Raw genomic sequence first — 22,955 nt, 5'->3', positions numbered from 1 at the left:
AGGAGCGGGGCCGGCCCCGCCCGCGGCGAGACGGAGAGCGGCAGCACCGCCCCGCCCCAGGCGGCAGCGAGAGGCGGGACGCGGCAGCGCGCGGCGCCGTGAAATGGCCGCTCGTGCCGCCCCGCCCCGCGGCAGCAGTAGATCCCTCGTGCGGGCACGGCGCGCATCGCGCCGCCCCTCCGCGCTTCCTGGAGGCGCGCGGCGAGGCTCTGAGAAGCGCTCCGGCAGTGCTGATGTGCCAGCCTACAGTGCATCAGCATCACCAGCGCTGAATGGAAGCTGGCCGTCCTGCGCGAGGCGCCCGCGGGTCTCATACAACTCAAATGCGTCTATTCTATCACGCATCGGCTGTGGTGCGCTGCTGCTGACACACCCGACGTAGGTGGCATGCACTTAGAGAGCACTACCACCTTAAATAGTTCCCATACCAGCGATACTCTGAATCTTAACAGGGCTATATTGGGATCACCGCAGTCACCACGCAGCGCTGAGACCACGCGAGCAGCCGCTGGGATAAACCACAAGGGATGTCCTCCAAACAGCTCGCCTGGGTCAGCCGAGTAGAACAAAGACAAGGGGAAACAATTGGTTCATACATAAATCACGGTGCAAATGCCAGGAGGCAAAGCACCCACTCGCAAGGCACAGCTGGTGTAGGAACCAAAGGACAGCTAACACAAGCAGGCTGTTCACCTGAGCACCCGCTGTCCATCTGGGAGCTGCAGTGAGGCCAAGCACAGCCACGCCAAACACTGCCCTCCTGCTGCATTCACAGTCAGTCTGCAGCCACAGCGAGTGTCCCAGCCTCTGAGCAGGAGCTCAGTGGCCTTGTTCAAGGATTAATCAATAAAGCTCATCTGGTATATTGTCATTCAATAGATTTACCTATTGAGTTAGACAGGATTGAATGAATTACCTTGTATTTTTAAAGGCAATATGATTTCACTTAAAGTTTATCAAAACACAGAATAAATCAGGTGGGAAGGGACCTTGCAGGGCTCCAGTCCATCCTCCTGACCAAAGCTCAGCTGTGAATTCAGCTCAGCATTTGTCCAGCCTCATAATCTCAACAGATGGGGACTGTGCAACCTCCCAGGCAGCATGCCCTACCTGACCTCACCAGGAAGAGAGCTTCTCCTTCAATACCATCTAAGCCTTTCTTGTTTCAGTTTCTGCTTGGTGTCTTATATATTCCCACCCTGCTCCACCACAAGGACCCTGACCTCATTTCCTTAAAAACTTCCATTAACCAATGGGGGCAGGGAGGGAGGTGAAGGCTTCTTTCTATGCCTCACAAAGGCTTTTCTTGTACCAGTTAGAAAAGCTCACTTTCCTCAGCCTCTCATGGAGACAGTCCTCCAGGCTCCCCCATGCCTGGTGACCCTCTGCTGAGCTTTCCATTTTCTGCCATTCAGGTACTAGGGAGCCCAGAACTGGCCTGGACTCTCTAACCACAGCCTAACTCACACTAAGCAGAGAGGAACAACCACTTCCCTCCTTCCGCTGGCTGCAAGCCATTTCATACAGCCTAGGGAGCAGCAGGTCTTGTTTACTGCCAGGGCCCCATGCTCTGTGGCAAGACCACAGAGTTGCTCCCTGGTCAGTTCTCCAGCCTGCATCACTGAGAGGTTATTCCATCCTACATGCAGTACTTCTAATTTGTTCTTGCTCAAACTCATAGGGTTCCTCTCAACCCATTCCTTCATTATCTCTGAATGGCAGTCCTGCACCCAAAGACAAGTGACTCCCCCCACACTCTTGTCCTCCCCCCCCTCCAGGTAACTGATAAATGAGACAGGTCCAAATTACCCACTACTTTGGTCATACAGCTAACCTAAGTGTTGCAACAGACACAGCCTGAACATTCTTCACTTCTTTCTGGAAGAATGGAAATGAATGTTGCTAAGGCCACTGCAGCTCAGCATCATAACACTTTATTATAGTCTTCAATTCTGTATCTGTTATTTTTAACTCCTGCCATCACCTGCCATCTTTAAGAAAAAAAACAGGGAGTGCAACATTACCCTTTATCATAAATCAGATAATGCAATTAAAAACTACCTATACTAGTGACTGAATGCAATCCACAGAAATAAGCAAAAGTGGGAGTGAAGCAGTGCTGCACACGTTGACTTGCATATCATATATCTGACATCCAGCAGGACCATTATCAGAGGTTTTAAACAGTTTCTTGTATAAGTATCATAACAAACACTGTACTTAAATATTAACACAATGCATACACTAGAAACATCCAAAAATTAACACCAAATACCTAGAACACATTTTACTTGGCCTCAGTTTTACTCAATGTTGTCAGCTCATGCCATTCATATGTTCAGCATCAGATAATGACTTCCACAAAATCACTAAGACAATATACAGCCACTCTCAGGAATTTGCAGGCAGTGAGTGGCAGCTTTTTCCTAGCAGCATAATAACAAACACTGCATTTTGGTCATTACTTTTTAAATCATATACAGCTAGATGCATGTGTACACAAACAAAATATTTACCATCTAATAAAAACAAAAGATGAAAAGAAGATGCACTTACTCTTCCTGAGGGAAAAAGGAAGAAAAGCTAGTTGTAGCAGTTTGACTATGATACATGTATCAGGACAATTATAATCTCTACCATGCATTATGCTATTGAAAGTTGTGTGGGAAAATCAGCCACAACACAGAGCTACAACTCTGCTTATAGTACTCTCATTTACAGACTGAAAATGCAGGTTATATTCAATTCATCCACCTGCTTATTTAAGGTGTGAGCAACAAGGAATTCATTTTTCACTTGCCCTTGTTTCCCCAAAAATGAAGTAGTGCAGGTGCGTGCAGAAAGTTTAAACAGTATGACTTCAGTATGAGTAGCTGATAGGAAGAAGAAAAGTAGGTCAATGTCTCAGACATTTTTTCATACACTGACAGATAATCTGTTAGCTATGCCTGAGAGGAAGCCATTGTCCTTGTTGAAAGATGCAAACTAGTCAGGCCTAAGCAACATGCTGCATGACATCCAAAAGCACAACCATAAAGGCATTTCCAGACCTCTGCTTAATTTATGTATCTGGGAACCAGAGATTATGTTTCTGCTATTACAAAAATAGCACTACCAACATTATTTTTTCTACAGATTGTCTTACATGACAGGGTTAGGAGCTGCATTATTTACAAAGTTCTTTGTTAAAAAGGAGTTCGGAAATGCTTACCTTCCTGCACAGCCACAAAGGGCATCTGTGAGTCAAGAAGCATCCTCACCTAAAATACGCATCTAGAACAGGATTGAAATAGAACTCTTATATCTGTATTTATTTTTCCCCCACTGATATCAACACTGAATAGTATCAGAACATCAAAAATACATCTGTTTAACTCAGTAAAAGAGCTTTTAATTAGTATGCATTAATACACAGTAATTCATACTAATACATCAATGTTTAAATCACATCAATATTACCCATCTAGAGGAAGTACTATAAATATCATAAAGCCTAAGAGGCTAGAAACAGACTTCATATATTTTATTGATAGACTAAAAGATAGCTCAGCTGAATTGCATGATTCAAGGTTTGCTTGAGATACCATAGGTATAACTGTGGAAAAAAGAAAAAACAACACATTTGATAATACCTTTGAATTGTGCATATTACCTACTGCAGGAGCCAAAAGCCATTTCTGGCTTAGTACTGCGGACTACTGTGAAGATAAATATTTTTTAATGAGATCATATCCATTCTGCAACACAGTTTGAAAAAAGGCCATTAAGAACAACCAACCAGTTCACGTCTCCTGAACGAGTGATCTTCAGGATACACACAGGATAAATTAGAATATGTCAAAACAATAAAAAAAGAAGTCACAGCTGAAGGATTGTTTGGTTTGGGATAAAATGAATACTGGCTGTGCTATAATTTAAAGTCAAGTTAATTAAATCTCACCAGCACAAAGTTTTTCAAGGCCAACACTTTGGACCCTTACTTGTCTCTACAAAAATGCAATGATAAATTCAGACCCTGTGATTCCTCCACACTGTCTTTCCTAGCACACAGTTCCAAATTATTTCATCCTGACAAGAGGTACTACGCCTTTATTAAGACTGGTACCAGAATACAGGAGTGTTGTGCGATTCAGGACACTGTGATTTGTTAGCAGAGACTAATCTGGGTATGCTTCAGCTGTATTAAGACTCCAAAGACAGCTTTCCTTCACAGATCAAGCTCTTGAAGGACACAGAACACCTTGTAGAACAGGGGCTGTTACCTGAGCTTTATTTACCACACAGCTTCAAACACACACACAACATAAAGGAGTGACCATCCAGCAGATTAACCAGAGGCTGTCTATGTAGGTTAATACTAAATACATTCAAGCATATTTGGAAGACTGAGACTTCACAAGCAATATTTTAGGAGAACTGAGACTTTATTTTAAGCAGTACAAGTAATACAACAGTAGAGCTTACTTAACCACATCACACTCGCTCCCACTGAGGTCACTTTTTAGCTTAATTTAGTTTCAAACATCCAATTTCATCTCTCCGATGACAGAGTTACAGTGCCTACAACTGCCACTGTTGAAAGCACTGATCTGGGTGCAGGTTATAGCCCAAACATCGTACCAGTTCAAGACCAGAAAACATGCTAAAGCCAAAACAAAGAAAAAATAATTCCACCAGTTCCAAATACTGTTATTCTCAGGGAAAAAAGCTGCAAGTCAAGAATAAGAGTACCCAGCAGGGAAGTGGCACTACAGAAAGGACACTGGAGGAACACAGGTTATTTAAGTACCATCCCATCTTCAAAGACACACACAAATGCTTTAGAGTATTTTAAAAGCCCCAACATATTGACTTTGCCTACAAACAGCTGCCTGTCCGTTGATCCATAGAAGGCATTTCTTTTTATTCCTGTTATTTCATGACTCAAGTCATGCATTCTTCAGAACAAAAGATACCTCTGAGTTACCTGTTGTATCTAAATTTAAACTATGGTGTTTAAACATACTGCTTTCCTTGAAACTTTGTTTCGTATTTATTTCATAAGAAATCCTTCTTATTTGAAGTGTATTAGGTTCTTCTACAACAAAGTTCCACACTTTAAATTTCCAGAAACCTTACAAAAATGATAACATGGGATTCTGACTTGGTGAGTGATAATGCAGTGCTTACTTTTTTTCAAGGAAGTCTCTTTTTCAAGAAAGTCCTCTATTATTTTAAGTACATTTTGGTTAACAACTCTATAAAATAGAAAAACCCATACCTTTGATTTTCATCATAGAGGTTACTCACTAAAGACTTTAATTCTTTAGTTAAAGAAGATGAATATATAATCCTTGAATGCAAGAAGTAAAGCTTAAAAGTAAAGGCTATACCTGAACCAAAGTCTGTGAGGTAATTGCGTAAGTATTTCCTCATTTTAATACTAAACAGCTCTGGATAAAAGAGAACAATAAGAGCAAGAACTTCCCTTATAAGTAAAGAACTGAATAGAGGAACACAGTTAATAAGGTAAGTATCCATACTACAGTACTTAAGTAAGGAAAACAGGGCCTACAACAAAAAGTCAAAACTTAAATCACACAAAGACAGCCCCATAACAAAAATAATATGTAAATATAACTTAGCAATTATATTTATAACAAAACAATTCTATAAGAGAGCTATATCATCAAATCTAGCTGATACCCAACATCAGAAAGAAATTAAACTACACAACAGAACTCCTTCCCTCTGCCTTGGGACTATGCTTATATAGATCCCTAATGGGGTGTAGATGAGGCCCCCAGGTGGGGCTGCTTAGGGCCCTCACCCCACATATAAACTCACACAGCTTTCTGGGAGTTTTCAACTATATAAGAGTCTGTATGTTAGTTTTGGACCTTGAAGTGGCTTGTGGAGGTTGTTAGTTGCTTTTTGTTTAAGTCTTAGAAAGGAAATTTAGCTTTTTTTTTTTTTTTTAAGGTATGGTATGTTAGTTCTGTTTGTAATTCTTGTAATCAGTCTGTAGGTTACCTGCCTGGTGCTTAGCTTTGTGCTTTTTAGTTTTTTGTTAATATTTTTTTCTGAATAACTGTTTTTTTATGAACCTAAAGTATTTTTTCAAAACTAAGAAATGCTGGTGTGTTTAAGAAAAGGCTACTTTAGCTTAGCTTGATGTTAGGTAGATCCAGTAGAGGGTATTATCTGCTCTTTCTAGGTGCTGGAAGTATTGAATTCATCTAAGAATGCTGAGGAATGTAGAATATAAAGAACTGCCTTAATGTTTTACAGGTTGTATGTTCCTACTAATCAAACAGTGATGAATTATAATGTGTGGTGTAAGTGTTGTTCAGAAGCAGAGTTCCCATAGTAGGGTCACATGAGTTGGGGTCTTCTATAAGAGGTCTTCATAGCAATTACAGACATATGAGTGTTTATTAAGAATAGAAACTAATGGAATCAGATAGAACTGCCCTTAATTTTGAATTGGAAGAATGTGTTTACTAATTATGTCCTGAGTACTGTAAAACAGTAAAAGCAAGAGTACTTTTCTCACTTCCTTTTTTAGTCCTTGCTTATTTCCTTCTTGGATTGTACTATGCTTCAGTTTGCTTAGCTGTGCACGTCATTTGTGATGTTTGCAGTCATTTGGGGTGTATTCCTTTAGAAACGTTTCCACAGTATTTTTTCTGTATGAGCAGCAGATATATTAAATAATTTTCTGTAGGCTTTATGTGCTCACACCATACAGCACAGTCCTGCACGTTCCTTCTTTGTGAGAACAATTGCATGGCTGTAGGAAGATACACGTGTTGGGGTGTTAAGTGATGTTCCGTGAAGAGGAAGTGGAGGTGCCGGTCGGTGCTGCTCACGGCTTGCTCTGAAAACTCCAGGGATGATTGTGTGGCTGCTCCCTGGAGGCCAGGTGCTGCGCTGAACTGTTCTTTATGTAGGATTCGTTGTAGGGGTGCCGCTGGGATCGTATCACAGCACCGTTACTGCGTGTAGGCACAGACGTACGATTTCTGCTTCACTGCAAGTTTATGGGTATCTGTTCCTCGTATCGGAACCGGAGATGATGTGTAAGGAGCTAAGTACTTAGATCTGAACTGCTGAAAAGACCCTGCCACTGTTTGAATTCCAACAGGAAGAAACAGAATTCAGAGTTTAAACGTCAACGTTTGCAGGCTGTTTTTGAAAACCCCGCATTCGCACGTTGAACTCAGCAGAAAGCCGTGCCCTAGCGGGGCCGCACCCCGCAGGGACCCTGGTGCGCGGCGCAGCTGCCCCGGCCGGGCTGCACCAGCTCGTCTCCGCCGGGCGGCGCCCGCGGCTCCAGCCCGCTCACCTCGCGCCGTGCCGGGCAGCGCTCCGACAGCTTTCCGTCAAGCGGCGCCCGAGCCGCAACCGCCGGGCCCGAGGAGAGGGCGTGGAGAGAGCCGCGCCCCGGCCGTTGCCAGCGCGGCGCCCGCGGAGCGGGGAGCGGCTCCCGGCGGGCGGGGCCGGCGGGGAGGCGCCGGCTGCCATGTAGGCGCTGCGGGGCGGGGCCGGGGGCTGAACGGCACCCCTAGCCGGGACCGGAGCGGAGCCGCGCTCCGTCCTCTCGGTGCCGCCGTCGCTCCGGGTATGGGTGCGGAGCGGGGCGGCGGAGCGGCGCTGCCCCGCGGCTCTGAGCGCGCGTGGGGGCGGCCCCCGGGGGGCTCCCGGCCCATGGCCTTCATGATGATAAAGAAGAAGAAGTTCAAGTTCCGCGTGGAGCTGGAGCTGGACGAGCTCTCCTCCGTGCCGTTCGTTAACGGCATCCTCTTCTGCAAGGTGCGGCTGCTGGACGGCGGCAGCTTCAGCGGGGAGTCCTCCCGGTAGGTGCCGTCCCGGGGCGGCTCGGCAGCCCTTTCTTTGGCTGTCGGAGCCCCGCAGGGGGCGCGGGCGCTGGGTTCCGGGCGGTGCGGTGCCAGCCGGCGGTGCGCTGCTAGCGGCAGCGGCTGTGGGATAAGGTACGGCACTCCTAGACTCGTCGTCGACTCGCTGCTTGAAGTCGTAATGTTTCAAAACAAACGTTAAGGCTCTTAAACGCCGGTAAAAGGTGGAATGAGTCCTCGAGCGGCTGAGGCCACTTGTGCTTGAGCCGTGATGTCTTGAGCTGACGGGACGGGCAAAAGGAGAAGGAATTCATGCTGCCGGCTCTCAAGTAGGAGCATTTGGGTGCAGGCTTCTGTCTGTCGTTATATAGATACATAGGTACTTGCAAGGAGAATTAACGTTAACAGGTTCGTGGAGAAGTGCCGTCGTCTTTCCTGCATATGTTCGAATCGCGTGCTTTACCGGCTGCTCCTGCTTGATGCTGCAGTGAAACTGAGGCAGTAGACAGCTGTCCTTTCTCCTTCTGCGCTGTGCCCCAGCGGTAGAGCTGTCACCTGCCCGGGTGCTGCCCCGGACAAACAGCCCCGCTTCGGCAGTGCCGGGTAGGGGTGGACCGCGGGCAAAGCAAGGTGAGCTGTGAGCTGCAGGTTCACCCCAGCTCTCCCATAGGGACAGGGGATGGCCCTCCCGTTACAGTTATTCCTTTTGTGTGGCTAATTATATTACTCTAATGTTATTACGAAGAAGATTAACTGAAAATGTCTCCTGGACTTCTGTGAGGAGACAGAAATTATTAACAAATCTATGACTACTCAGTTATTCTCTTATTAAAATGTATACTGCTGTTGTAGAGCTTCCAGAAGTATCGGCTTTTAATTCTCTAAGTGAAACTAATAGAAGAAAATAAAGAGCACCAGGATAGGACTTTGGCTGAATAACGTGTTCTTCAACCATTCTAATATACTAGCATGTGCAGCCAGACATTGCTTCCTTCTGTGTGGTTGACAGGTAATCAGTTCATTACTGTTCTGTTCTTGTTTTGTCTTTTTTTTCTGCTCAGTATTCTTCTTGCAAGCAACTTCATTGTAAGTAATAGATGGATAACCATCGTAAGTTTAGGCCCTGATGTACTTCTACTGTTCTAATGCAGTCCTTATGGCCTTGAAGTCACTTTCACAGGCTGATGTATTTCCTGATAGTTTATTTGAATGCAGCTGATTCCAGGTGGGCCAGTGTGAGTGATGTAAAGGAGACAAGGCAGAATGTGCCTCCAGAAAGTGCTAGTGGAAGCATGATGAAGCTGGGAGCTGTGCTGAAATAGTGCACTGGATTCAAGCTTTGCAATTCTTCTACCTCCTTCTATCCTGGGGTACAGTTTAAAAATAACAACAACAGTGAAACATCAGTGCATCAAAATCCCAGTGAGTGTTTATGCTGGCCTGAAAAGCTCAACGTACGCTCAAAGGAAGGTATAGAATTCCTCTGCAGTGATCCCTCAATGCCAATTTAGGGAGTGCCTTTGCTCTCGGCTTAAGAATAAACTAATGGATTTTCATAGTGGTGATTCAGCAAAGGTCCAAATAAATAAGGAAGAAATTAAATTAACAAGAATGGCAGCATTTCAAGACTTGTCAGTTAGATGTTTCTTCTTAAAATAGCAGTCATCTTCTATTTGCATGTGTTTCAGTGTAAGGTGGTGGTCATTTTCTGGAAGTAGTCACCTTTGAAGTGTTAGGAAAAGCTTGAAGGACTTGATTGCATTTCAGAACACAGTATACAGGCTTCTCTGAAATGCTGTATTATACATGGAAAAACTGACAATGTCTCCTTAATGGTTTTCAGCAATTTTTGTTATTGAGGTCTAGTATTTTTCAGGGAGAAGATGCTGAGAATGAAGTTCATTACTGATACAAACCAAAGACCCACTGCCCTTGACTCAAAAGCAAACAAAAAACCTACTACGGAATCAAAGAACAGCAATATCAACAGGCTATAAACTAGGGTAACCTTAGTAGGAAGAAATGCCCTAAGAAGGCTAGCAGCAGTGCAATCAAGGCCTGTGTGTAGTGAGTTGTCATGTGAGCAGATTCAGGCAGTCTGACTGAGCTCTGGATGTTGCTGTATGAATGATTAAAGCCCCGATCCTGCATGCAGTATCAACTTCCTGGATGCTGAAGTGGGACACAAATAAGACGTAAGTTTGAGCTACTGAAAAATATTTTCCAAGCCTTAAATCTCTACCATCATGTAAGAAATGTTACGAAGTCCTAGTTCGTATTAATGAGATTCTTTTCTCAGTACAAAGGCTCTTCTGGTTGGTACAGATGTGTGCTTGAAGCGCATTAAAAATCTATGACCAGACAAAACCAGCAGATATAGCCCAGGACACAAACTGATTTTCAGAACATCTGAGTTGTTCACGGATGTAATTTTGTACATAAACTTTTAAAACTAGTTTGAAAACATTTATTTGAAAGCAGCCTATGTCTATCTGTGAATATTTTCTGTAGGTGAAGAAAAGCTGCATAACAGTATCAAATGTTTTCAAATAATCCAGTAATTTAAAGTATTCTGATGAGGAAAAAAAAAAACACCATTGAATAGGCAATAGTAGCGGTGTTTAAACTTGAGGGAAATGATGTAGGGGACTAGGACCCTAGAAATATAAGGCAGATGAATGCATTACAAGTTTTCACTCTACAATGTGGAAAACCTTCAAATAAGTTGTAAAGTGGAATTAGGTTTTATTTGTTTTAAGCTGCCAGTCAGCCATCCAGTACAATTTCTCTACTGAACTTTTTGGTACGACTTCGGGATCTTTACAGTAGTTTTTAAGATTTTTTACAACAAAGGTTGTGTTCTCAGCAAATATATGGGGTATATGCCATGTTATGCTAACAGCCCCCGGTTTTACTAAGAAAACATTCTTAGACCTGGCTTCATATGCAGAAAGGTATCTATGCATTTTTATTTTTCCCTTGGTCGGTGGTAATAGATATCTATCTCTGAAACTGGATACTTCTGCAGATTCCCAAATACCATCTACTTGAACACTGTTTACAAAATCCTGTGTACACAGTGTGTACCATGGAAGAACAATAGATCGTCCCAGGGCAGAAATTACACCTATGAATATTTTAAACAGGAAACACTAGTATTCTAGGGTACAGGTTTCAGTGAGTATTATGTGTGTTTTTTTTACACTAGTACAATGCAGACAAATACAGTGGCAGCACAGACTGTCTGCAACTGACCTCGCTGTAAATAGATAGAAGAAATAATTGATAGGCCCCAAGGGTAGATCACTACTTACAGATCACTGCTTATAGGCTGAGTTGTTCAACCAACAGCAAAAGAGAAAACCGCATATGAAGGAACTAATTGAATTTACTAAACCAAAGGATCTTATTTCTTAAGAGGGTGCTTTCAACATTCTGCTGTTCAGGCTGAGGCTACAGTAGTTGTAAACCTGGTAGTTAAATTTTCAGTTGGAATTCCTCCCCCCCTTTTGTTATACAAAAGAAGTGAAGGATTTGTGTGTTCTTAGGCTCATAGTTTGGTCAAATTCCCCTACTTCAGAGTTTTGATTGCTGTTATTTTAAGCTGCTTATGGTTCATTTGTTCTTTTATGATCCATTCAAAACAATCAGAACTAAGTTGATTATTATATCTGTGTGTGACAAGAATATTGGTAGAGATGGGGGAGGGAGGTACTGAAAATTAATTTTTCAATCCAAATGTTTTCTCCTGAGGATTCCAGAGAAGTTTGTATATGACAAGCTTTTGAATTCTGAGAGGTAGTTGCAGAGCTCCTGGGTTACGTGTAATTATACCCTTATTTCTGAGGTACTAGGTAGAAAAGTAATTTTCTGCTGTAGATTTCAATATCTTCGGGACAAGAGGTATTTCTTGTTTCTACTGATGCTTGGCTGCCTCTTTGCCAGCCAACTGTAACTACATTTGCTTTGTGTGGCTGTGGCAAGCACATTTTCTGCCCCACTAGGCTCTTTAAATTGCTTTCTAATCATTGTTTCTCTTCCTGTCACTATTGCTTTTGAAAGGGAGAATTTCTCTGGATAGTAACACAGCTTAAACAGCTTCCTAAACAAAATACTTGTTAAAATGACATACCTGTCACGTGGGCTGCTGTCCCTCTCACTCTCATCTTCCTGCACAACATATGAATTCTGTGCGCAGTCTTCAGACATAGTAATGAGTTGTGCTATTTTTAATGGTTTTTCAACTGCAATCTGAATTGCTGATGGAGAAACTGGAATGAAATAAATTTTCAAAAGCTGTGAGACAGGTTAGTGGTAGGAAAAAATAATCCTAAGGCCTCAGTAGCAGCTAAGAAAATGTTTGTCTAGATGGCATTTTGCATGAAAAGTAATGGGTTAAAATACAGGTGAAAATGGCTCATTATTGTGAGACGTCTTACTGTAAGTACTGTAAGAGATGCAGCAACAGCTAACTTGTCAAGAAAAAGTTCCTGGAAAAAGACGTGACAAGCATCTGTTAAAGGATGGAGTTACAGGTTTTTGTAAGCAACATGCCCCTGTGCTTCACCAATGTTATTGTCTCTTGTACCTTTCTCTGCTCTCTGTTGAGGAAGGTCTGTCTCTGCCTTCTTTCTAATTTAACAGAAATAGCTGAAGATGGGAATTAAATTATTTTCCATCTCTTCTTTAGGTTGTAAAAATGAAGCTCTTCCAACTTCTCCTCCTGGTTCATCCCTATTGTTTGCAACTCCTTACCCTCATCTCCCACTCTCTGGTCTCGCTACTGTTTTTCAGTGTCTTTTGCTGGGGAGACCCAAAACAGGAGTCACTGCTATAGACAGAGCCTCACAAGTGTTCAGTGGAGGGAACAGTAACTTCTTCTAAACTGCTGGCTAGTCTTATTAATACAGTTTGCCCTCCACTGAACTAATTCCAGTTTAGGTCTCTACATTTGCTTTTAACCAGCAATTTTTTGTGAGTAAAAAATAGCCTAAAGCAGCTCTATTTTCATATTACAATCAGTTTTTACATATTTTATCAGGAATACCTGACATGAGTACTATTAGTTAGATTTAACCTAATTATTATGTGTAAAAATGTGAAATGGAAAATGATTCCTGTCTTAACATTGCATATACTAACTGCTACATATTGTACTGTAAACAAGAGGACTCTTCCTGCAGAGCTGTTCACTGGTTTGCATAGTGCTGAAATTTGTGAAAAACTGAAGGAAACATTGAAGCGCTGCTTGTAAATGACTGGTTTTGTTTGTGTTTTTGCAATGCTTAGGAAAAATGTTTTTGTTGGAGGGAATGCATCTTTCATGTCTCAGGCATGGATGAAACGATGTTGAAGTCAACTGTCTTCAAAAACAAGAAATAGATGAAGTTCTGTGTAAGCTTAATTATTACTGTGTATTCTTCAGACATGCTACTCTCAGCTCTAACTTAAAGAGAAGACTAAATTTAGTATTCTGTTTATTTAGTAATTTACAATTAAGTATAGATGTTTTTTTGAGACATTGTATTCAGCTACAAATGAGCAAAAATGTTCTATGTTTTTCAAAGATAATGAGGTTAGAACTGGTGCATATACAGTTGGGTATAAGTTATTAGGTGATGTTTGAGGGAAGAGTCAAAGGTGGGAGAAGGGGTGAATTTAGGTTATTTGAGGAGGAACCAGAGTGAGAAAAAAAGAAGTAAAACAGGTAATGGGATAGAAAGGGCCACTCACTAGTGCTCTTCAGTGCTTATCTGGTTGTGCCATGTTTTTATCACTGCAGTCTACTATCTTCACATGAAACTTTTTTCTAATTCATTTTCTTTGGTGATATGCTCTGTTTGGGGTGTGTGTATGGTGGGAGGCCGGGAACCTCAGCAACAGCAACTGAAGTCAGACTGTTCACATAGAAGGGAGTGAAATCATGGACTGGTTTAAGTTGGAAGGAACCTCAAAGATCATCTAGTTCCAACCCCCTGCCGTAAGCAGGGTTGCCAGCTGCCAGATCAGGCTGCCCAGAGCCTCGTCCAGCCTCACCTTGAACACCTCCAAGGACAGGGCATCCAGTTTGTCAGAGCAGCCTGTAAATGAGGCCAATGGTGCCATCTGTAGCTCTGTCTGATCTGTGTGGCTGTCTATGTGTGTGGTGTGCTGGTGTGATTACCTGGGAAGTATCTTCAACATCATTACTGGTTGGACCGGAGGCAAGGGGAGCTGCAGCAGCCCTGACTCAGCATTATGGATTTTCCCCTGAAAGAGGCAAACAAAACTTAGATAATGCTGGAAAAGCTGCTCCCACTCCAAGTTAACTCATCTAGAGGCATTTTATTGTGTTTCAGACTGCTGATGCCCAGTCTCTAAAGTTCTTGAAAATCCTCAGAAAACTCTTGTATAAAATCACCAGCTTTAAAAACAGCAATAATAATCCCGTTTCCCTTGTGGAGTGAAAAAAGCTTTTTTTTTTTTTGAAGTACTTATAGGAGCTTTTAGATAACTCACGTTTGTCACTAAAGCTGTAGAATGTTTAAACAAGCACTGTTTTCCTTGATGTAAAGAAAACTACTTACCTGATTGATTATTTTTTAAAATATTGATGTAAATTTTGTCTAATATAAAGCTTAAATGGCAACTTAAAGTTGTAAACAAATGCTTCCAATTTTGTTTCCTTCTTCCTAATTGCAAAGCAACTCTGCTAGACAAACCATTTTTTAACATGATGGTCTGCATATGGCTAAATGTTCTAATCAGCTGTCCAGAATAATTACAACAAAAACCTGAATAAACAAGTTTCTAATTAACTAAACACAGTATTTTTGCCTGTAAGGAGTTCTGACTTCATTTCTAAGCTTCTCCTGATTCATTTTGTCCATTTAGGAAGAAGTAATTTTTCACAGGATGCTTAAGGTCTTTACAAGTAATTTATGTTTGCATTAGTGGCCATTAGATGAAACAAGCCATTATTAACATGTCATATCCATAAGGGAATAAATTAGGACAATAAGCCAATTGGGTTAGGGTTTGTTGCTTCCTGTATGTTTTTCATATTGATTTTTTTCCTCATCTGTGAATCTGAAGAGAAAAGCAAGACTTTTATTCTGTTGTTTTAAAATGCAGTTGTGTACAGCACATAAAGTACATATAGGAAGGGACTTGTCGGCAGCAAGTCTAATAGGAATTTAGTCAGTGTGAAGTTGTACCTTTAAAGAAAACTCACAATTTGTTCAACTGACGGTTAACTTAAATTGATTCCAAAGCATGGTCTGTCTTAAATATCTGCCTATATTGCATTATCCTTGGCTAGATCTTACTAATAGTGTTTGCTCTTGCATTGCATGGAAGTGCTACGGTTAGTACATATTTGACTGTATCTTAGTAACCAAGATGCATTTTGATTCATAAAACAACTGTTTCTGCTTTGCATGTGGTAAAGTGACTATGAGGCTCATAGGAAACTGACTCATAACGGAAAGCTTTCTCCAGTGTGCCCCATAACATAGGCACAGTCACCAAGAAGTTATCTGAGTTCACTTCCATAGTAACCAATCAATGTAACTTGAGTTTCTGAAGATCCTGCATGTGAACTAAGAATCTCAGAAGCTTAAATAGTAAAACTGTCAATATTTAACTTGTTTCTTTTCAGTCTAAGGGGAATTAACTGCTACTATTTTCTCTTACGCCAAAATTACCTTCCTTAAAATGTTACATATTTTTTTTCTATATCACGAAATTGAAGGGACAGTTCAGTGGTTGTGTGTTGTTTTTTTTCCCTTGTTTCTGCAGATTGTATATAAATCTTCCAACTATCATGCTCTTTAAAACCAAGTGCCTGTGAAAGTAACTGATTACGCTTTTGGGGGGGGGGGTTCTTGATTTTGATTGTTTACAGGAGCTTTAACATCAATATCTTTATATTGAGACATTTTCATAGTAGCTTTTACTTGTTTGTAAAATCTAATTATCCTGTTCCATGTTTGTAATGTTATTTGCCTGAAGAAACCCTAACCTGTGACGTGACTAGATGGAGAAACACTTCAGATACAGTTGCCTGTATCCCAAAGTATAGTGCTTTTGTGCTATTTTTCTTACTTGACCAATGGGACGTGCATATATAAGTATTGGTAGTATGCTGAAATAAATTTAAGATCCTTCTAAGGTTTTAAGGACACTGTTACATTTATCAAGCAGTTACTACTTGTTTATCTTACAGCATATGCAACATGTAAATATGTGGACACCAGATACCCATGCACTTGCAGTGTTGTGCTTGACAGTGGACATTTAGCTGGCAATTTTTTTATCTCAGAGATGGCAATGTCACCTAAATGCTACAATAACTATTAAAGCCTTCTCTGTGTAACAGAACTTAAGTTATCCAGTGTCCCTTGAATCATTTTACTGTACTTGGCTCCTTGGCTTAAGCCTGTTTCCAGTGCAGAGCGCAGATATGTATAATTTTTCTGATTTTTGATTCTGTTCAGGGTCTAACTAACTGTCATTCTGGCAGATTTTTTTTTTTTAATTTAAAGCACAGAAAGGTTTACAGTAGAAAACGCAAAGGATAAAAGGTAGACTGTGGTGTACAGAGCCTTTTCCTCTTAGGTCACATGCTTGAATGTGACTCAGTGTTGTATCATCAGAATCCATTAGTCTGTTGCAGTAATTAAACTGACTCATTTCAGGCAGGCTAGTTTATTCCAACCTTAATAAGTCATTGTGCACATAAGCACTGTAGCTGGCAGTCTCACCAGCACAGCAAGTTTGAGCCTTGTGATTCATCCTTTCTCCAGAGGTGATAAACTCTGACTCCAACTTAGGTAGAACCACAGAGTCCTACCTGCACTAAAGATGTCAGGCTAGATCTTCCAATAATAAAGTGTTGTAGGAAGTTCATACAAAATAACATTATCTGCATTAGAAAAATGGAAGAGAAGGAAAAGGAGCAAGTAGTGCTTTTATATGTGAAGATTTGAGTAACTGGAGTGATAGAAGGTACCGTAGATGCTCTGCAGTTCCAAGTTCTGAGTTCAGAAATGTACAGACTCAGTGATCTCTCTTCTAGTCTCACAACTGTCTTTATCTCCTGCTGCTGACAAACAAGCCAACCATGTCTTCAAATACCTTTACATTCCTTTGCTTCTATGTCAGTTATTTGAAGGCTGTTCTACAAAACTGTGTTACAGTTTCAGACCTTGTAATTTTCAGCTTTAAATGTGTGGTTATGCTTTATTTTGTTCCCAAGCACTTCTCATTTGGCTTAAGAGGTCCTTTGGTGTCTGCACCAGCTTGAATTACTTAGCAAGTTTTTTATTATAATTTTTTTCCTTATAAAATACAGGGCTTTTCTATCCTCTCGTATTCATTTTAGAGTCTGTTCAACTTCAGCTTAAGTTTCCCTTGCAGTTAACATAGCTGAAAGCATCCTACACTTCATCTTTTGCAAAGCTACATCATTTTGCTGAGCTGTAATCCTGCAAAGAACAAATCCATTCAGATTAGATACATTTCCAGTACATAGCTGAAGTTTTTTTATGCTCCAAGTGCATGACTTTGTATAAGGTTATTTTACATTATCTCCTTTGAACTGGTCCAGGCCTCAAATTTAACTAGTTCTGCTTGTATGATGCTTCTTTTCTCTGTATTGAAAAACTACTGCCAGTCTTGCTACACAGAGAAGCATGAAGGATGGTTACTTCAGGCTTTGGAACACACTTCAGTGTCCACTTCACAAACAGCAGAAGCAGTACTTGTTCTTAAGCTCTCCTGTTGTGTGCTATGGTCTTGAATGCATATACAACTGTTATTAAACATATCTTTCCTATATGCAGGGAAGTGGTGCAGGCAAACTGTGTCCGCTGGAAGAAGAAATTCATATTTATGTGTAAAATCAGTGCCAGTGCCACAACAGGGATTCTGGATACTTGTATCTGCAGAGTGTCTGTGCGGAAGGTAAGCAGTGTTATGTCTTTTCTTCCCCCATTTTTTCTTCATTTCTTTTGTATTTTCAAGAAGCTGATAAATGTAATGAAGTTAATTTTAGCTGCAACTATGCCAAGCATTTTTCTAATTAAGACTTGCATGGCAATTTATTGCTTTATCTTGATTAAGTTATGGAAATTAGTAATTAAACATATACTGAAAAGAACAGTCTGCAGCAGGGCAGCAGAGTAATTGCTCATCAGCCTCTATAAAGGTAGTCCTTGATGGATACTTGTAGCAAGCACCAGATAACTTAGAAGCCTGGAGCTAGACTTCACAGAAGGCAAATGCTGGTCTGTCATCAGGCACTCTGTTCACCAATATGCTGGCAAGCACTGAGGACATAATAAATGACCACAGCATAGTCTAGCAAATGTGTGGTGAGATATATTAAGACTAAGACTAATATTTGCTTTTCTTAAGTCAGTATTTCTAGTGGTTGGTTTGCGTAATTACTAGAGTCTCTTATTTCTTTTTTTGTTCCTAGGAGTTAAAAGGAGGAAAGGCATATGCAAAGGTAAATTGAGATATTTAATTTAGCCTATGGATTGTCTTTTATTTCTTCTAATTTGAAGTAATACTTGAATAGTACCGTAATACCTGTGATTTCCTTAAGTGTGCTATGGTGACAGTTGTCTGAACTCTTGATGACTATGTTTAATACTTATTTTATCATCAGAATTTTGTCTTTCAATTATTTTGAAAGAGTTGATGAAGTAAACCCTTTTGCATATATTTCTTTCAAAAGAATGCATCAAGTTCTCCTTTTTCTTATCTTGACACTCTAATAGGTAAATGAAGATAGATCTACTTAAAATTCAATGCTCAGCTTTTCAACGTTTTGTCTTGTGCCTCTCCCTTTAATAATCATCATTTTAACTGCAATAGACTATTGTTGAAACTACTGTGCATGTAGAAAGTGCCTTATTTAGTAATGTGCATGCTACTAACTTTCATTTTTCTCTTTAACAGTTGGGCTTTGCAGATCTAAATCTAGCAGAGTTTGCTGGATCAGGAAATACCACTCGTCGCTGTTTATTAGAAGGTTATGATACCAAAAATACAAGACAAGATAACTCCATTCTCAAAGTAATTTGTTTCTTTTTTCACAATTAAACTAATTAAACAAAACACATCTTTTCTGCTTTAACATGAAATGAAGTTTCAATAAGTATACCTGCTGAACCTCTTCTTAGAGGGAAAACTAGTTGAAGTGAAAATATAAGCTTCATTTAGACAGTATCATTAAAATCCGTATATTCAGTAATAGAATTGGTTCTACTCTTGGATATAGAGCTAGATAGCTGTAAAACAAAAGCTTTCAAATGGTATTCCTACTCTAACGGCAGTGGAAAATTGGAATAGTGAAGTACAATGGAAAAAGTAAATACATATATGAGTGTGGGAATTACATCTCTAAGACTGGACAACTTCCTGTGCAGGTCTCCAGGTGAATTTTAATTGTCTTATGTGTAAGCCAGCTTTAACACCTCCATGAATCCTGTAACCTAACCTTTTCTTTTGGGTAGTAGGAAATATAACAGTTGCCAAGAATTGTTGAAACTCAACCTGCTTTTCTCTCCTGTTAGTTTATGGAGAATGAGAAATGGAGTAAATTGCATAGGACGCATTACAGAAGGTTGCAAGTAAATTTAAAAATAAAAAAAGCTTGTCCTACCAAGACGCTAAAATTTATTTCTATTATTAGTATACCATTCATGCATGCACTTCCTGGTGTCTTAAATATACTCTTTTAATTGATGGCTTTGAGCCAGCCAACAAGCCTTCTCAGTGTATCACTGTTCTATGGTATTATTTACCTTTTGTGGTTTTACTTTATCTGTGATGTTTGAACAGATAGTTCTAGTGTGCTGGCAGTTTGCTAAACACTGTTAGCAAACAACATACTTTAGCATCCACTGTTTTAAACAAAAATCTGTTTGCTCATGAATCTTCTAGTTTCAAGGGAAAAATAGAGAGACAAATTCTCTCTTAACTAGTAACTGTTTTAAGATGATTATCGGTCTTTGACAGAATTTAAGTGTAATTCTGTTTTTTTTCAAATGCTGCTTTGTTGTGTGTATTCACAGTACATATGTAAACATGCACTTTTTTTGCAGAAGCATTCAGTTGCATACGTGATGCTATTTTCCTGAAATGTAAGACTTGTGGCAAATACAACTTAGTGGTATGACAATATACCGCAGATGATTTTTTCTTATATTTTTTTCTCTTCTTCACGCGTAGGTGTTGATCAACATGCAGCTAATGTCTGGAGACCCATGTTTTAAAATGTAAGTTTTTAATAATTTGTGTTGGATAATGTTTTAGTCAAGCTTAAGTGGCTCAGTTCACATTTGAAATTACACTTCTGCTTTGCGTATATGAATTTCTTCAGTTAAATAAAAACAAAATTGTGATGGTAGCTGGATAACAGTTAACATAGTAAAAACAGCAGTGGAAGTATCACAGTTCTCCTTGCTGTTAAATACTTGGTACATTTTCAAGCAAAGACACTAGCCTGTACACCTGCAATGATTATATAAAAAAAGCACGAAAAGGAAGCTGTTCATACAGCAGCCATATATAAAAATAGATCTAACTCATGCTTGCTTGAATGTGCTGCTACAGGTTTTGCTTGCTAATCTAACAAGGCTTAAATAAAACTTTTTAAGTGTGTGAAGGGTTCAAGACTAAGCACATCAAGATCTTTAGTTAGCAAAGATATTTCTTATTGTATATGACAGGAGATAGCAGTTTTGTCTGTATCACTGTATCACTTATAAAAGAAGTTGTATTTGACTTGTCACAAGTTATTTGAGGGAGGGGGTTGATAAAAATCCATTCATTCACAGTAAGTTAAATTCCTTAATTCCTATTCTAACTCCATTCTTTTTAATTCTGTACACTTCATTGATTACATCATTACTATACTGAAACTAGTGGGGGATGGAATCAAAACAAGAGGACGCGTTTCTTCCAACACTGTGCAGTCAAGTGGAACTCCTTCCTACTACATGTTGTGAATAATAAAACTAAACTGCTGAAAGATCTATGAAAAAATCCTGAATGAAATAATTTTGTGAGCTCTTGGGTATAAAATACATGAAGCTCAATGTTTGTAAGCTAGAGCTGAGCTGTTGGAGTAATAGTCAGGAGATAACATTATTCTGTGTGCCCCTGTTATTTCAGCATCTGCTATTTGCTGCTGACAGCAACAGTATCCGAAGCTATATAACATGTTGTTCTGAACAACATGCTTGGCTTCTTCTGAGCTCTATCAAAAAAAGTCTCATCTAGTTAGTATAACATGAAAAGAAAAAAACGTCTTAATGAAAAGGAAAACCATTTAGAAGCATTTGCTAGCTTCATACTTGCTATGTCAGTCTCATCTTTCTCGGTAGGTTAAGCTTTCAGATTTTGTTTATGCTTTGAAAGCCTCGATCAAAAATATCTCCCAAAGCTAAAGCTAGTGCTTGCTTACATTCTGCACTAAAACAGTTTTACATCAGTAACAATTACTGCTTGCTCAAGATACTGTTATCAACTGAATTCAAACTCATGTTTTATCAAATGAATATAGGTAACAAGTTCCTCTCTATAATCCAAGAAGGGGATAATATCATACAGGTTTATTTTGGAGTAATAAACACATACTGGAGTCTTCCTTAAAAAACACAACAGTATCTTTTAAATAAAGAATTTAGGTGAAGCTGTAGTTCCAGGAAAAGCAGCTCTGAACTCTTAACTCGATCTAAGGTGCTAGAGTGTTGTAACTAGTAGGTTTTAGCTTCTTTGAGGTTCTTGCATACTTACGACAGATAAGACTTATTTTCTGTAACAAGTACAGGCTTTGCATTACTGCCATGGAAGTGTCCTTACCTTTGTTCCTGAGGGGATCTGAGAATTGAGCTTGTAACAGATTAGCCCAGGTTGTTCACTTTAGGAACTCTTCAGTCCAGCTGCACCACTTAGAAGTCCTGTCTTTTCTCCTTGTGCAGCCTTACAAAAAGCAGAGTAGAACAGTGTGAAATCTCATCCTGTGCTTACAGAACAAACAGTAAGATGGTACTTCCTAAATATCTTCTGTCAAGCAAAGCTTTTCTGTTTCCCAGGTTATTGAGGGTTTCTTCATTTCTTTGAGTCAGACCTATTAAAAATATCTCACTGGTACTCAAACAATTTCTCAGCCAATTAACTATTATCGTCTATAGTAATAAAATGTCTTTCTGTTTGGGTAGCTAAGTAGCTGAACTTAATAACTAAATAGTTTTCTGGTTCCTTAGTAAAAACTCTGTGGCTGAAATTATTCAGACTTGGCATTTTCTTCCAAACTGATGATATATCATTTCCCAGAACGTGAAACTTCCAACACAAGCAGTACAAACAATTTATCTAATCCTGATGTTCTTTGTAAAAGGAATAAATGACTACCAAAAACAGTTGCACAGTCTGAAATCAGCTACGTATTTTAAGAAGTCAAGATGGCTTCATGTCTATTCTGGGGTGATATCCCTGAAAGCATTCAGTTCTTGCTTTGAAAGGTATGTAGATTGCTCTGGAAGTAATGCCTCCTATTTATTTATATGACAACATATTAAGAAAACACACTGACACTATTATAGCAAATACACCACCATTAGCTATGCATTTCTATGAGCAGTGAACAAGACTCTGCATGGCCATCCAGAACATGGCTTGTCTTTCAGGTTGGCACTGCAGAAGCACACCATCTACCCATGTCATTGTGCTCATGTCCACACTTTGGTCTCTGTGAAGGTTTGGCAAGTGTCAGTGAGTGTCATTTTTTCTGCATAGAGGAATTCAGTGACACACCTTTGCTTCTTACGCACTTCCATGTTAGGTGCCATTCTGTCAAACTGCCTATCTGTTGCCATCTGTCACACAGCAACAAAATGTAATGGAATATTGGTGAAAAGGTTCAACCTCTGCTGCCATACTGCCAACATCTGCCTCTGACAACATGTGCCATCGTAACAGAATAAAAGGCATTCAGATCACTGAATTCAGATCACGCTTTCAGATCAGCTCTTGTATGTTGGACATTCAAGTCACATAGGCATTTTGTGTCCTGAAGTGCTTTTTCTGTCTTTCTGTCTTAATTTCAAACTTAACATGACA

The 22,955-nt window shown here is 40.0% G+C and overlaps 1 protein-coding gene and 1 long non-coding RNA gene across 5 annotated transcripts in view; one reads left to right on the top strand and one right to left on the bottom strand.

The window, feature by feature from the left end:
• The first annotated feature begins 7,605 nt into the window (after nucleotides 1-7,605).
• EEIG2 (EEIG family member 2) overlaps nucleotides 7,606-22,955 on the top strand; it is a 26,395-nt gene continuing 11,045 nt past the window's right edge. For all 4 annotated transcript variants that reach the window (XM_031595852.2, XM_031595853.2, XM_031595851.2 and 1 more), the window contains exons 1-5: nucleotides 7,606-7,838; nucleotides 17,663-17,783; nucleotides 18,301-18,330; nucleotides 18,786-18,902; nucleotides 20,061-20,107. In XM_031595852.2, coding sequence (XP_031451712.2) covers nucleotides 7,606-7,838; nucleotides 17,663-17,783; nucleotides 18,301-18,330; nucleotides 18,786-18,902; nucleotides 20,061-20,107 — 548 coding nt within the window. The remainder of the gene's footprint in view (nucleotides 7,839-17,662; nucleotides 17,784-18,300; nucleotides 18,331-18,785; nucleotides 18,903-20,060; nucleotides 20,108-22,955) is intronic.
• Nucleotides 7,838-22,955, bottom strand: part of LOC116230584 (uncharacterized) — an 18,290-nt gene continuing 3,172 nt past the window's right edge. Inside the window, exons 2-5 of the long non-coding RNA XR_004167273.2 lie at nucleotides 21,696-21,815; nucleotides 14,002-14,087; nucleotides 11,971-12,109; nucleotides 7,838-10,010 (exon numbers count right to left, since the gene is read on the bottom strand). This is a non-coding gene — a long non-coding RNA (uncharacterized LOC116230584). The remainder of the gene's footprint in view (nucleotides 10,011-11,970; nucleotides 12,110-14,001; nucleotides 14,088-21,695; nucleotides 21,816-22,955) is intronic.

Source organism: Phasianus colchicus, chromosome 9 (genome assembly GCF_987193195.1).
Source record: "Phasianus colchicus chromosome 9, bPhaCol1.hap1.1, whole genome shotgun sequence".
NCBI lineage: Eukaryota > Metazoa > Chordata > Aves > Galliformes > Phasianidae > Phasianus > Phasianus colchicus.
The sequence above is the reverse complement of the archived record's forward strand: the minus strand, read 5'-3'. Positions and strand labels throughout refer to the sequence as shown.